Source organism: Gymnoscopelus braueri (assembly GCF_963280865.1).
Source record: "Gymnoscopelus braueri genome assembly, chromosome: 1".
In the NCBI taxonomy this organism is placed as follows: domain Eukaryota; kingdom Metazoa; phylum Chordata; class Actinopteri; order Myctophiformes; family Myctophidae; genus Gymnoscopelus; species Gymnoscopelus braueri.
This window is the reverse complement of record NC_137603.1, coordinates 29,036,940-29,053,146: the sequence shown is the minus strand read 5'-3', so window position 1 is coordinate 29,053,146 and position 16,207 is coordinate 29,036,940. Positions and strand designations below refer to the sequence as shown.

Below are 16,207 nucleotides of genomic sequence, written 5' to 3'. Positions count from 1 at the left end.
CACACACACACACACACCTGATGTTAAATGTGATCAGATGGGTATATTCTTCTCCATGGTCTGTTGTAATAACAGGTGCAGGTGTTGGTTTCCATGGAGGCAGTGGGCCTAAAGATGAAGGGAGGAGACATTTGAGTTTTGGCTAACCTTAGAACAAGCCATGATTGATGTATGTTAACATACGTGTTGCACATGTACGTTACCGCTTGTGAATATTTGGCAGTAGTAATAACAGTATATAGAAGTAGTGTCTATTTTTCACTATAGTGACATACAAATGTTTTTTTTCAAATAGCAGATCTACAGGCTCACAACAGGTCACATCACAACATATTATGAGCTTGTAGATTGGCAAGGTTTTGTTTGAAATATGGCGTAAATGGTTAATGCATTGAGAGTTCAAACAGTAGGTCTTGACTTATTCTAAATCTCAAACCCTTTGCCTCATATTATTAGAATGAATATTATTGTTGTTATTTACTTTTAACAGAACATCTTAATAGCATTATTGTCTACAGCAAGAGTTAGTCATAGCAGTAGTAATGACAGTGTTAGTAGTGGTAGAATTGTTGGTTGTAGCAGTAATAGTAACAATAGAACCAAGGTGGACATTAATATTACGTCTATATTTGTCTCGAGACATAGCTGATAAAGCAAGGGTGTTTCCCAGTGTCTTGTCAGGACTTATGGAGGTGTTATACCATCTTTTAATAAAGTGGTTCTCAAACATTTTCATGTCAAAGATCCCCAAATTAATATGTAATAGGCTGTGGACCCCCAACTGAAAAGATTTTGTGTCAGGGACCAGAAGAGAAGATCTGTTTTAAAAAAGTTCCAAATGATTAAAAACATAATTTTCAATATTTATTTATTTTTGTTGTGAGCTTGTACTGCGCTATTTGTCGTATGACGAAGTACAATATAGGGATTAAATCATTTTAGAAGTGTCAGTGTGGGAGTATAACATTCTTGGGTCCAATGAAATGTAATACCCTTATTTTCTTATTTTTCACAATTCTACTATCCAAATTAAATATTTGTCGTTTTCCTTGTTATTTTAAAGGATTAATTTAAAATCTCTCTGACAGTAAAACAATGCTGACAGTTAAGACATTCCTTATGCAATGGAACTGAGTTCTGATAATTCTGACACATAACAGTTGCAGGCCTGGATATGCTGCGTCTCACTTGTCTAACTCCCCCTGTTACTGAAGGAAGTTTTGATTTACACGAGTCAGGTTAAAAGCTGGAAAACAATTCAGACCTTTTTCATACCTAAGATTCTTTTTTTTTTTTTTCAAAGTACAGCAAAAAAGAAAAAGAAAAAAAGTTCATCACACTGTTTGAAGCCCAGCCTTTGTAAAATGTCTTTGATATTAGAAGTTCTATTTTAAATGAGGCTGAGTTGTTTGTGCTCCTTGAAAGGGCGACACTCCTCTTTGATGGGAAGAAATAATGATATGCATGCCTGCCTGAATATGGCTAAAAGTATATTTTAGCACATCAAAATAAAGCACTTTAAAAAGCATTAAAATGAGCTGGCCGATTAATAATTCACTCATACCTGTGGTGCTCAGGAAGAAGACGGCTCGCATTAGGAGTCCTCTTTTTTGAAAGGCATGCGATTTGATACAAGCATATTCAGTTCCTTTCCCTACCCTCTGTCAGTCGCTAATCACCAAATAAGTGTGTTTCTGTGTTTTCACAAAGGAGAGATGTGCTTGCATATGAAAAATTTACAGCTTCCCAGCAGCTTATTAGAAACGCTTAGTTAAAAATAGCGTGTGCATTAGGGAACCAGGTCTGGAGTTCTGTTTGATGTCAGTGAAAAGGTGGGTGGGTTGGAGGCTGGGGTAGGGGGTGCAGGGGAGGGGGCAAGATTGTGCTGTCAGCTAAAGGTACAGCAGACTGACTCTGCTTAATGGAAGGAACCCGTTTTTATACTTTTAACATTGCTATGATTGATGGACACAGTGGCCATTGAAAGGAAGTGCACCTTACTGTATCTCCTGTGTAGAAGGCAGGGGGGGGCAGCAGGCAGTAGGAAAATCCCAGAATGCATTTGGTAAACAGAGGATCTTTTGTTTTGGTTGATGATTGTCTGAATATGTCTGCCTGATAGACACACTGATGTGTGTGTATGCTACACTCCTGGTGTACAGGCGTCAGAGCTAACCTGCTATTTAAATAAGTGTCTGAAAGGTGCTCAGCCTTGCGCTGTCTGATGTTGAGCTGCTTCTATGGTCCGTCATTAGAAGTGTTGAAGTGTTCCCTCTCATCCTTGTCATGCCACTATTGGAACAGAGCGCCGCAACATTGTTCCTTTACAAATGACAGTCACTGTCATACAGGCGGAATTAGCGAACACAGAAGAAAGGCTTTTTCCCCCTTCCTTTTCCTTTTTAAAGCCACTGTCAATCTTATTTTTCTTCTTTCTGGTGCCAGAGCTCCTCTGTATTCATTAAAATCATTTAGAAATACATCAGATTGCCTATGTAAAATGCACATGTATTCCACATGTCACATCTTGAAAGATGGCTTCATTATTCTGTTGCTTTTCATTTTCCTCAAAGAGCAGACATGTGCACAAATACTTGCATGCAAACATGCACAATAGCTATGCACACAGACTACAGATAATATGCATAGCAGCTGTTTCATAATTATATATCATCAGAGAGAGAAGGGCGGAAGAGAAAGATGTAAAGCTGCAATTTTAGGCAGAATACAAAAATCCTTACATGTTTGAACAATAAAGTTTGCGTTGGCACTGCAGTAATCCAAGGGGCCATTTATAAAGTTAGGAATAAAATATTTATACATGGCCAGCCGTGGGAGCTTTGTTCAACTGAGACAGCATTAGTGAAATGGACAGGGTTCTGCTGAGAGAGGGGATCCATACTTTTATTAAGGCAGGTGGTGTATTAATGCAACAACTGAATGCATAGGGATGTAATGAGGGCAAAGATGGGGGGCTGGTGAGTGTACACAGTAAAATCTTCAGTGTCAATTTAACTCACAGAGTGTATACATTTAACCAAGTGGACCCGTATATCCATTTGGTAACATTTGTACATTCTCTGCGATGTTGAGGAGAGGGTGAAGCAAAGAGAGGAGAGGGAGAGGAATTGTTAATACACTTAAGGACAGAGTGGCAAGGCTGCAATGTGATTTGATATGTTTAACATAAATGTATGGGAAGAGTTGGTATTGAGATGCTGTAACCTATGTATTTGTGTGTGAGGGGGTAGGGTGAGCATTTCTCTGCAAATGAGCTTCATGTATAATTCCTATTCCATGCCCCTTGTCCTGCCTTATGGAAGTTGGACTGAGAGAAGGCTGGGAAAATTATATTGCTACATGGGTCATTCACCTTCTGCCACTAGCAAAGCACCCAATAATTGATTCCTTTCAATACGTTATGTCTAGAAGACTCATTGATTAAATGACTGTGAAGTAGCTGGATGTTTGATGCGTGTCCATATCTCTGTGTGTGTGTGTGTGTGTGTGTGTGTGTGTGTGTGTGTGTGTGTGTGTGTGTGTGTGTGTGTGTGTGTGTGTGTGTGTGTGTGTGTGTGTGTGTGTGTGTGTGTGTGTGCGCGCGCGCGCGTGTGCGTGAGTGCGTGCGTGCGAGCGTGCGTGCATGCGTGCGTGCCCGTTGGAATTTCTGTTGCAGACAGAAGATGTGTGCCTTTGTGTTTGTTGTCAGATACTGTAGTCTGTTGATGTTAGAGCCTGTCTGTTTGATGAACATGAAGTTTAGCACCCCCTAGATGCAGCAGAGAGACATTGCTTACTGTGCTCAGATACCCTGCTAGACTCTGTGGTCAGTGTTGTGCTGATAATCAGATGGCTCACACTGGAATGGACAAGCCAACTATTTGATGCAGAAACTACAGTAATCCTAAAGATAGGTTTATGTCTAGTAATTACAGCACAGTCTAGATGTCTAGACTGAATTCTAACAACAATATGTGGTTGAAGATGAAAAAAATAACACCTAGACTTAATAGTAAAGTGCAATAAACATACCATAAGTATCTGAAGATTACAATCTCTGCTATAGTTTATTTCTTAAAAAGAAAAACATTTCATGAAATGCTAGTGTTATACTCCACTGGCAACCAGTACACATTACATACAGCGTAATGGTGATTTGTTATGGCTGTTAAGCGGTATCACATGAAGTCAGGGGAGAGTAGTAAAAATGTTTACATATTCATGTCATGTCCTTTGAGCACTTGTCATCCCTCAAATTATAATTCTTTTTGTCTTTGAAGATAATAGATCATAAATTGTTCTTGTTTGCGAGCCAACTCCCTGAAAGCCCATGTGTTTATGAGTTTTACCACCAGTAGTCTAATGGGCCTGGGTTATGGCTGCATCTGGGAGTGTCCTTTAAAGGTGAACACCACGTCAGCCTTCTGTTCCATCGCCTGAAGATTAATAACCCTGCCACTAATTAATATCTCCTTTTAATTTCTTCATTTTAAATTTGCCTTTACTGCACCCATGCCTTTAGGCCTGTGCAATATTCTCTCCCTCCTACACACACACTCTCTCTCTCTGTGTCTCTCCATCTCTCTCTCTCGCTCTCTCCCTGTCTCTCTGTCTTTTTGACACAATGCATTTTCATGTAACTATTGTTTAATTTAATTTAATATAGGCAGACCTTCACACCAAGGATAGGGAGGAATTATTCAATATTGAGCTTTAATATGAAGTGCTTGGTATGAGGCCTTGGTTGTAATTTTCTATATTTGAAATTAATTGATGCAAAGTAATTACCTGAGGAATAGGTGGTGAAATGGAACACAGCCTTTTGTCGCTCAAGGCTGTAGATTAAAAAGCGTGGCCACAAATGGGAAGAAGAAAAGATAATATTAGGTTATTGCCAGCATATGTATTAAAGGTGAATGACTTGACGAGGAGTTGAAATTTCCTTTCTATACTAATGGTGAAATTGCTGTGTGTGTGTGTGTGTGTGTGTGTGTGTGTGTGTGTGTGTGTGTGTGTGTGTGTGTGTGTGTGTGTGTGTGTGTGTGTGTGTGTGTGTGTGTGTGTGTGTGTGTGTGTGTGTGTGCCCGTGCGTGCGTGCATTTGTGCGTGCGTGCGTGTATGTGTGCGTGCACACCCAAATGTCATGTGGAACATGAGGAAGATGTTAGCAGCCCTCTGTCATGTGTACACAGTTTATTGAAGGTAGAAAGGAAGGAGACATTCTGGACAGGGCTAGAGACATTCCAATTCTACAACAGTGTATAGTGTAATTTGAGCCTACACTGCAAAATCCTGTTGTAGGAATGGGAAGGAAGTGGCTTTTCTAGTTTAGGGTTGTGGCAGAAAGACCATGCAGCCTGCCTGCCATGGATGGAGCCTATAGCCTACTGTGGTTTATTGTATTTACGACCGGAGGTTTGAGGCTGCCAATGCGGAACGTGGTCACTCGGAATGAGGGACTGGGATTTAAGAGATGGCAATGACCTCATAGTTCTCTCTCCTGGGCCTGTCAGGGGATAGTCCCTCTCCAACAGTTGGCCATCATCTGCCAGTGGATATGGGATTCTATTGCCATGCACACCTTCTTGTCCAGTGGCAGTCGCTCAGGAGGTGGAGCGGCCATTTGGGAACCGGTAGGTTCCCGGTTCGATCCCCAGAAGTGTCCTTGATCAAGGCACTGAACCCCTACTGCTCCCAGTGTGCTGTTCAATAGTTGCCCACTCCTCGGCTCATAATAGGTTGGGATGGGTTAAATGCAGAGGATCATTTCCAAGAAAGTACTTGGCCCATAACGCAACAACAACTAAAGGGGGCACAGTTGTTGATTATTATTCGTTGCAGGTGTATTGTCACTCAAACCATTCTTACCTTAGTGTGCCCAATTAGCCCCATCGTCCACAATATGGATACCTCTTCACACGGTCAAAGTAGATGACACAATACTGGTCCTGGAAGTTTTCAATGGCAGAGGACCTGTTGTGTCAATTCAGTGTTGTGTCTCGTGTCGGTCACTCACTCCAGCTGCCATCTTTTTTCCTCTTGAAAGCACAACAAGGCTCTGATTGCTCCAGAGACCTGGGCAGTGTGCTGACAGCCCCTTTCCTGTCTGAGTAATGCAGCCCAGCTACGGGAGGTGAGACAAGGTGCCAAAGTCCAATTCACTTACGGGACTCGACAGCACAAAAGCCCCTGGTTTACGGAAAAGGGCTATGAATTAATAATCACCTAATTGACTCGTACATTTTTTACCCTCTGCTACTTTGCCTTTTGTGCTTTCAGATGAAAGCCTGGTCTGTGTATCTGTCAGGAGAGGTTTGGCGTTGTTGGGAAGGCAACGCAGGCGAGGTCAGTGTCACAGACAGGCTCCTGACAGACACTAATGTCACTGAGGGACCCATGGTATTCTGTCTAAGGGATGTGGATGGGACTAACGTCACTAATGGGTCTAACACGGTCCTCAGTGTGTAATGGACTTTCCTGGCAGCGACTGTAGAATTTCATGAGAGAAAAATTGGAAAAACACAGAAACTTATGTTCATTTATAGCATATGATCTTTTATATAACCTCCCTGGGGCAAAGCCACGAGTGTAACTTAAGCGAGAAAACCCAGAGTTCACCTCTGGACTGGACCAGTCATTGTTGATGTCTGTGCTCTTGTGATCTGCAAAGTTGTCCTTGTGTGGAGGCCAGTGCTCATGTATTACTGTAGTGGTCCCAGGAGATGCATAGCCCCCTCCGTCAGGACCCAATGTTCTGGTCATGGGCCCTGCTAATAGATTTGGTAGGCTCAAGTGCACACCCATGTTCTGATAGCAGCCCCGGTCGCGCCATGTTAGACTGCGCAGAATGGGGCAAGAAGAAAAAAGAAAAATCGCCGTTTTTATTGCTCTCTGTATTGGTTCTGGTATGTTCTCCAGGCTTACGGTGTGTTGCTTTCTTTTTTTTTTCTCATCACACTTGACAAGGAAAAACAGGATACAGTAGCTGGGTGTTAGTCACGGGGTTGGTGACAGAAGTGGGTTTTGGGATTCTTGAGAGGGAGCGATTGATCAGATTTATGGACTCCTAACTGGCCATGACAAGGAAAGACATGCGCTCTGAGTAAGCCTCACCGCCAGTCTGTCTCTCTCTCACTTTCCCTCTCCCACTCTCATAAATACACACATACAGACACACACACACACACACACACCCCCACACCCCCACACACACACACACACACACACACACACACACACACACACACACACACACACACACACACACACACACACACACACACACACACACACACACACACACACACACACACACACACACACACACACACACACACACACACCTGGCCCTCCTGCACTTTAGCTCTACAGCCCCTTCAAGTAAAACAACTGCTCATTTCAGCTCTCTCGTGTTAATCGAGTGTTAATTTAGAGACTTGCATGCACTCTAATTACCCATTTTTATCTCACTCATCATTAGGCTGAGATGATGCTTGTGTTTACTTACTCCATGTTTACTACGCATTACACCATCACCTTCTTAACCCATTTAGACCTGAGACCGATTCTAAAAACGTTTTCTGAAAAACTTTATTCAAATAAATTGCTATACTGTATACAGCAACAACTACTGTACACCAAAAGGGGTCCCTGGATTGAAAGGTATAATAACGTATTGTTGTTCCAGGTTGTTCAAGGTTACCTCTTTACACTGCCAGAGTTAAATTAACCCACAAGGGTCCATTTCTATACTATTTATAGATAAATTAACAATTTTACTGTGTAGACCCTGGACTGGAAGCGCAGTACATTGCACATATTGGCATGGGAAAGATCAAGTCAAATCCTAATAAAACAATTATCAACCCTCATGTTTGCTATTATATGACACTCCCGTTTTCTCTGAGCGGGCAGTATAGGAGTAAGTAAAAACAGGAGTGGAGCGAAGTGGAGTTGAGGAGCAGGAGTCGCAGTTTCAGTCAGAGGAGGAGGAAGTTGCCAGGACAGTGTCATGACTGAGAGGTTAATGTCAGGCGAATGGGAGGTTCCTTTTGTTTAACATTTCCTTTGTTTATTGGTGGATGTGTTTAATAGGATTGACTGTGACTGGACTCTAATAGGTCCTCCCTGGCTGATCCCAGTGTCTCTGGGAGATCCAGCTCTGTCCAAAGCCAAGGTCCCCCCACTGGGTAATCAGCTCAGCTGCCGCCGTCCTGATTGGACCTGACATTTTAATGTCTGGAGCAGGAGCGTGGTCAGCCCTGTTTAACCTGACCCCCGCCGCACCGCCCCTCCCCTACCGATGCCCCCTGTTCTCAATTTGCCCTTCCAGCACTGTACAAATCAGGCCAAATTTAACTCTTTATGGGCTCGTTAGAGGTCGGCAAGACACCTCCTTAAGTTTCACAGTGAATTCTTTCCACCGGCGGTGAGGCGCTGAGTTACTTCCAGTTCCACCATGCTGGCTCCTTTACGAGCTACAGCTTAGCTGGTTATTTCTGCTCAGCTGTGATGCTGCCTCTGTTTCATTTTGCGCTCCCACTCCCTCCCTCCCTCCCTCCCTCCCTCCCGCTCTCTCTCTCCCTCTCTCTCTCTGTCTATCTATCTCTCTCTCTCTCTCTATCTCTCTCTATCTCTCTCACCCTCTCTTTCTCCTTGGCTTTTTATAAAGGAGAGCAGTTCTCTGGTTAGTTGAGCAAAAGCTGGTCTTGTGAGGCCTTGCTTAGTGGGGAAGGAGAGGAAAAACCCACGGTTTTGTTCATACTGGTGTAGGTTGTATTAAAAGGATTAGCTGTGTGATACGTCTTGCTGGCGAGTACTTGACGCCTGCACGGACTGTAGAGAAAGGAAGTTTCGTCAAAGATGAGCAGCTACCTGACAATTAGCCCCTTTATATATCTCAACACACGACTCTGAGCACTAAAGCATGACTGCTTCGTACACCGTGGGTATATTTGGCTAAGCAGCAGTGTAATGCCCTCTAGCTATTTTGAAAAATGTGCTTTGTTTTATCAGAGCTACACTAACTGAAAGCCTAGGATGTGGCTATATGCCATCTTATATATTATTGTGTCTTAAACCACTGTTTCTCAACCAGTGGTCTACGGACCACTAGTGGTCCATGGTATAATTGCAGGTGGTCCATGTGAAAATGTTTTCAAATCTATCAAAAGTGTAGTTAAATACTATTTCATAAGTGCATACAATTTAAGAAAAATCTTGAACTAATAGGTATAGTGTGTGTGTGTGTGTGTGTGTGTGTGTGTGTGTGTGTGTGTGTGTGTGTGTGTGTGTGTGTGTGTGTGTGTGTGTGTGTGTGTGTGTGTGTGTGTGTGTGTGTGTGTGTGTGTGTGGGGGGGGGGGGGGGGTGGGGGGGGGGTCTATCTTGTTATATACTAAATATAGATTGTTGTTGGGAGGTGGCTTGGGTTGGTCCTTGTCCTTGAAGATGCTTTGAAATATGCTAGTGGTTCAGAGCTCAAAGAAGGTTCAGAACCACTGGTTAAAAGTATACACAGTTTGGTTTTGATGGCAGGAGGAGGTTGGTGTCTGTTAGTTCCATTGTCATAGATCTAATACAATACAGTGGAGGAGGCTTGGCTGGTTACACAAGTTCTAATTAAGTAGAGCAATGCACTGGTACTGACTTGCTGTGTAGGCACAAAGACCAAGGGGATATTCATGCTATAATATTAATATTATGATAATATTCTGTTACTATATAGAGGTACCTTTTGTTGTTGCTTACATGAGCTGTTACTCAAGACACATACTGTATGCAAGCGTTTCATACCGATGTAAGAGTTCATTTGCTGTGTCTGCACTTGCTGTGCTCACTTGCTGTGTAAGCACAAATAGTAGGGGGATATTCCAAGAATGGTCAGGCTATAGGTCACCATTTCCACTAGGATTTCAGGATATTACCACAAGAATTTGTAACGCTCTAATTTCTTTTCATCCTCAGCATAGGAACCTGTATCTTTGGTAACGGGTTAATCTGAAATGTTCTTTTGGTCATCCACTGGTCATGAACGCCTTGGAATAAATAAAATAAATCTAAGATTCTTCCTCAGCTGGTTTTCAATTTGCTTACGCTGACTGATTGCTAGAATTATGTACAGTAACAAGCTGGTTGAAAATAAAGACAGTGTTTACTGTAAACCTTTTGAAGAGAGTGTACTGTTTAGATTGTCTTGTTGGCTTGTCTTATCGCTGTCAGGGTCACTTTATTATAATAATATTGTTACTATATATAGGCACCTTTTGTTGCCGTTTGCATGAGCACAGAAGACGTAAATGAGCTGTTACTCAAGACACATGAGCATCACATAGTGTATGCAAGTGTTTCATACCGATGTTTAGGGCAGCGGAGAACACGAGGACAAATAATTATAGCGGGGGAAAAAAGTGTTATTTAAATTGCATTTTTAGATGACCATAATGGCGTCACCATAGTGCTGTCTGATGAGATAGAAAGGGGACCTGTGCCTCTTTTCAAGTCTGGTGAAGCCCTCAGATATGGAACCCACGGCAGAGTGAAACGTATACCTGCCCAACCTGGCAAACTAATGTTTTGATTAGCTGTCTGTGGCGTTGTCTGATGTCCATACGATCCAACATTGGGAGAGACGGTGTGTCAAAGCGCGTTGGCTGTATGTCCCTCAGCGATGGCAAGTAAAAAGACTGTGGTGATTCAGAGGGAGTGTCAGGAGTTAGCTGATCAACAGTTTCCTGTTAAATACAGTTATATCACATTTTAAGAGAGACGTTTCAAAGCCCTTCATCCACAGTGTTATTGATTGACCTCTTCCAAGGGTGATAAGTCCTCACCTTGTCTTGACATGTCTGCTCTTCTGTTTTTTTCCCTGTGTGTGTGTGTGTGTGTGTGTGTGTGTGTGTGTGTGTGTGTGTGTGTGTGTGTGTGTGTGTGTGTGTGTGTGTGTGTGTGTGTGTGTGTGTGTGTGTGTGTGTGTGTGTGTGTGTGTGTGTGTGTGTGTGTGTGTGTGTGTGCATATGTGTTGTTTAGCAGTGTCCAGCCATTTGGAAAGGGACCAGACAAATTCCCCGGTCCCCTCTAAAAGGCCCTCTTCGCGGTCAGAGACCTCAGAGAGCCCCCTCTCCTCCAAGCGTCCTCGGACGACTGACAAAGGTGCTGCGGAGCAGGTGAGAGGACCACGAAAAATTCGACTGAATTCTGAAGAAATTAGCACCTTAAATCGTCCATAAATCTGCTTCTCCAGCTCTTTGAATTTGGGATTTTTCTCCCCCCCACCCCCCTTTTTGGCTTATCAAAGAAGGTTATCGCATCCTCAATTACTCTGCCCTCATTACAAGCCTTACACTTGCACATCTGATAAGAACAGGAATGTGAAGACGTGCTTCTTAGCATTTTTAGACAGACTGAAAATGAAGCAGACCTTTATTACATTATGCGTGTATTCTTTTTTCTCTCTTTTTTTTTTCAAAATCTCCTTAAAATTAGTTTTGCCTGTCTGCTGCAGTTGCACTGCAAATTGTGCAAAAGGTGGAAAATCAATATAGCATTTGACAGATGAGAGCACTTTGAAGTGTGTGCCAAGGCTCAGTGGTGCACAGTATTACCCACTGGTCTGTGATCAGAGGGACCTGGCTGCTGAAGGGGAGGGGGGGGGGGTCCATCTCTCCCCCCTGATCTACAGCACCAGTCCTCCCACTGAGCGAGGGCCCACCATGCTCATCTCCTCATCCGACTAATCTCTCTGGATGTCATTTCTCTCTCATTTCCACCCCAGAATCAGAATCAGAATCAGCTTTAGTGTCACATCATAGGTTTACAGGTGTAGACAAGTGGGTGAAATCTTTTTTTTTCGTGCAATCTCCATCGTTTTCTTGTATTCCGGAAAAGGGGAAGAAGAATAGAGATAGAAAGACGAGCAAGGGAAGACAGGATAGAAACGGTTACGAACGTAACCCCGGTTATTTGATTAGTATGAGCGAGATGTCTCGCTTATTGGGAGATGATGAAAAGTTCCTAGTGGAGTGAAGAAAAAACATGTTCTGCCCCTTTCTCGCCTTGCCCCAGATGTACCAGTGCCCCTACTGCAAATTCACCAACACGGACCTGAACCGGCTCAGAATGCACGTGATGACGCAGCACTCTGTCCAGCCCATGTTCCGCTGCCCGCTCTGCCAGGACATGCTCAACAACAAGATCCACCTGCAGTTTCACCTCACACACCTCCACAGTGTGGCGCCCGACTGTGTGGAAAAGCTTATTGCCACGGTGAGTCATGCATGAGAGTGTGTGTGTGTGCGTGTGTGCGTGCGTGCACATCGACAGTGTTAATTTAACTTGTGAGTGCGTACAAATTACGGGCCCGTTTGGTTACGAACTGATGTAGTATAAAACCAAGAAAATATCACTTACCCTACCTTTAAGTTTCCAATCTTGTCACACTGTACAGTTCTCATTATTACCCATCCTACCCCATTCTATCACTCCGGGGATTGTTCCACATTTCAGAGACAGGGAAGCTGTTGTACTGTCTTATGCTGCTATTGTCTACGTCTGTATTACATTTCAGCCTGTCAGAGTTCACCGTAGCTTGCCATAATATGCCTGATTTATCGCCTGATCTTTTGTCGTACGACAACGCGTAACATCCTAACACATTGTGAGCTTGCAGATCAGCTATTTTCGGCCATCAGACCTCAGTCATGCGCGCTGTATCCTATACTCAGTGACTCACTCACTCTTAGCACCCCCCCCACCTCTTTCCCTGAACTGGCTCCCTGGCTCTAATGAAGGATGTCTCTCCTGTCTCCCATCCGCTAAATTGATGACATTTGAGCCTTTATCAAAACACAAAGGCTGCTGTTAATTGTGAAATGGCTGCAGGCCATCGCATTGACTTACTGGATGTCAGATACAGCGGAGCCTGCTAGATGCTGTTTGCCAGATTATTCTCCTCTCCTGCATGGCCCCTAATGGTGAGCCCTTTCCCCAGCGTGGTCATAATCATAGTCAGTCTGGAGAAGGGGACAGATCATTTTGTATTAAAATTTGACCTCCCAGTCAGTCTATTGGTTCATTTAAATTCTTATCTTGACTCTGATCACTGACGTGCTATTCAAAATACTACCATTATGAAAATGTTGAAATAATTGTACTACAGCTGAATAAAAAATAAATAAACAGTCTTTTCCCTTTCAATGAAATGCAACTTCAGGCAAGAGAAAAAGTTGTTATTTCCTATTAATGTAGCCATACGAATCTCATGTGAAAAATGAATTCATTGATTGTTACAGAAAGGTTAAGAAGCGTGACCGCCCAAAGCAAAAATCACTGTCTAAAAGCTCTGAACTCTCCTTATACACAGCAAAATTGTATTAATTAATTACTTACAGTTAACTCTGAGAATGTACAAATGCATCATTGAATTAACACCCAGGAGCTTTGTTGCGCACAGTAATGTGCATAGTCTGACTCCCATGATGTTTAACTATCATTCCAAAAGATAGATTTATACCAACAGTGATGCAGTACAAGACGATGGCTGCCCTCTCTGCCCAGACAGAACACACCACTTACTTTCTTTTAATCCTCATCGAGGGGAAATAAAATTGTATTTGCCCTGTTGTCTTGTAAATGACTGAACAAATGTTGATGTTTGTTCTGTCTAGCCCACAGAGCTCAATAGCTGGCTGGGCAATCACTCAATAAAAAGTTCCCAACGTTCTGTCTGCTACTAGACATCTTACCTTCCAAACAGGAAAGCAAATGGCAACCGCATTAGTATGGAAGGAGGCTCAATTTATTTATTTAATTTTTTATAGAGATAGTAATGTACTGAGCCACTGCAAGAAGAGGCACACGGTAGAACAGGAGAGGCAATATAATGCCCATTAAAGCCTGCACCTTTTTTTTTATAACTGGTGAATGTAGATGGAAATGTACTTTATCCCATTCATATGTCTAGCAAAGGAGCCAAATGAATTCTGAAATAGGTGACTTTTATTTCATGCCATCCATGCATAAAGATTCACTCAGTCTCACCCTTCATTTACCCACCCTTGGCTCTCCCTCTCTCTCCTGCACTCATCTCTCGCTCTCTCTCTCTCTCTCTCTCTCTCTCTCTCTCTCTCTCTCTCTCTCTCTCTCTCTCTCTCTCTCTCTCTCTCTCTCTCCCCCACTATATGTCTAATTTTCTGTCTGTCTAAGATAGGGGTAATGAAAATAATTGTGCTTCATTAATTCCGAGTCTGGCTGGATGATAGCCATTTTGAACTATGTTTGCCAATTAGGCTGTCCAAATTAAAAGTGACCTTGGGATACTCTCTGCTCCTGCCTCTCATCGCCTAATGAAACGGTTGTCGAGAAACAGTCCACTTTGTAATGTAAATCACCACCATGTTTTGTTTTTGTGGCTCTCCATGCCGGTCGCATTAATTTTCCACTTTTCATTTGGAAGACATGGCGAGAGGAGGGAAAGAAAAAAAAAACGGGAAGAAGGAAAACGGCTGGATATTTTCTGGTGCATTTCTGATTGCACTAATCGTAGTGATGAAATGGAAAGCGTTTACTGTTCCACTTAACCTTCGAGCCCCTACAGAGCCATTGTTGCCCTGTAGATCTGGGCCCTATTTGGAGATGACATAACAGGCTATATGGCATTGTATGTGTTCAGCATTACACTGCTCTACAGCATTGGTTCTCAAAGTGGGGTCCGGGGACCCCCAGGGGTCCTTGAGGGAGTTCCAGGGCGTCCCCAGCTAAATTATGGATAGACCCTTATGGGTCTGTAACCTAATTTAACCAAGTTAAATTAACATCTATTTTACAATATAATTGGGGTCCCAGATATAGAAATGCCATTAAATGGGGGTCCGTAGCCTAATGCATGTCAAACTGGGGGACCAATTAAGATGTTTGAGAATCACTGCTAGAGCCGTAAAAATCTTCTCTTATGGGGGTCCCTGGCATAATTCAACTGGGGGTCCGTGGGCTAATAAGTGTCAATTTGGGGGTCCTTGACATGAAAAAGTCCATGCAGAAATGTTCTGTAGGCAATTAGCTGACATAGTGTAGTTTATTTTTTAGCTCCATTTATGTGAACAAATTGCCGCCATAAGTGTGATAGGTGTTTAACCACGTAACCCCTGAGGTTACCTTCGCACTTTGTCACAGAACAGTGTTGCACGGTGAAAATAGCTGATCTACCCTAGGGTTCATATGGTTAAAGTGACCCAGGAGGAGCATCTTCTCATAGATGTACAAGATAGAAACAGAAAGGTGACAGCGTGTGTGTGTGTGTGTGTGTGTGTGTGTGTGTGTGTGTGTGTGTGTGTGTGTGTGTGTGTGCGTGTGCGTGCATGTGCGTGCATGTGTGTGTGTGGGGAATTGAAATGCATCATGGGGAGTGAGGCTGATTTATTCTGTTTGGGGAGTTAATTGAAAGAAGGTGAAGCAGACAGGACCCCCTCTCTCAGCCTCTTCCAATCTCAGCCAATCATTATTGTTAAATAGGAGTCAGTTAATGAGTGCATTTGATGAGTTGTCATCTTTTTTTCGAGCTAAAAAGAGGCTATACGAGAGAGAACCAGAAAGAAACGTGGTGAGGGGGTTGCAAGGATACAGGGAGACTGCTGTCATTCACACATGATTGACTTCAACCTTTTGAGAGCAGAGAGAACCTGAGCACTTCTTGCCCATTTTAAATCAATATTAATTGCTCCTCGAAATGTTCCCATTAAAGTTGTAGAAACAAATTAATTGTTTTTTTTCTTCTTTTCTGCTTCTTGTTGCTTTTGTGTTTTGAAAACTTTCTCATCTCATTTTGCATCTCTGCTTAACTTGGAAGTTGGAACATTGTTTATTTAATTGATAAAAAACAGCACCCTGTGTTTTTGGATCCAACTTAAAATAAGCTAAGACTATTTTCACAAGATGGATAGTAGTTAGATTACCAGCGATGCATCAGTCTCCATTGGAAAGGGATGGCCTTCTTCAAGGAAGAATTATTTAATTAGGCTGTCTAATAAGCTTTTCAGTTGGCCAAGGTAGACCTTTCAGCCCATCTCACTAATTGGCTGCAGCAGAACTTACCAGCCGCATGACAAAACACCGGCAGTGATCAAAGTGCAAATTCCAGAGATTGCAAATAAAGTAAAATGTAATATGATTATATATATTTAAGTGTGTGTGTGCGTGCCTGTGTGCTGCGTGCGT

At 42.8% G+C, this 16,207-nt stretch overlaps 1 protein-coding gene across 2 annotated transcripts in view; it reads left to right on the top strand.

Annotated features, from left to right (window-relative positions):
* Positions 1-16,207, top strand: part of zfhx3b (zinc finger homeobox 3b) — a 174,224-nt gene that overhangs the window by 144,269 nt on the left and 13,748 nt on the right. Inside the window, exons 7-8 of one of the 2 annotated variants that reach the window (XM_080431508.1) lie at positions 11,030-11,163; positions 12,062-12,262. In XM_080431508.1, coding sequence (XP_080287634.1) covers positions 11,030-11,163; positions 12,062-12,262 — 335 coding nt within the window. Of the gene's footprint in view, positions 1-11,026; positions 11,164-12,061; positions 12,263-16,207 lie in introns of both variants that reach the window. The other variant, XM_080431507.1, reaches the window with a different exon arrangement.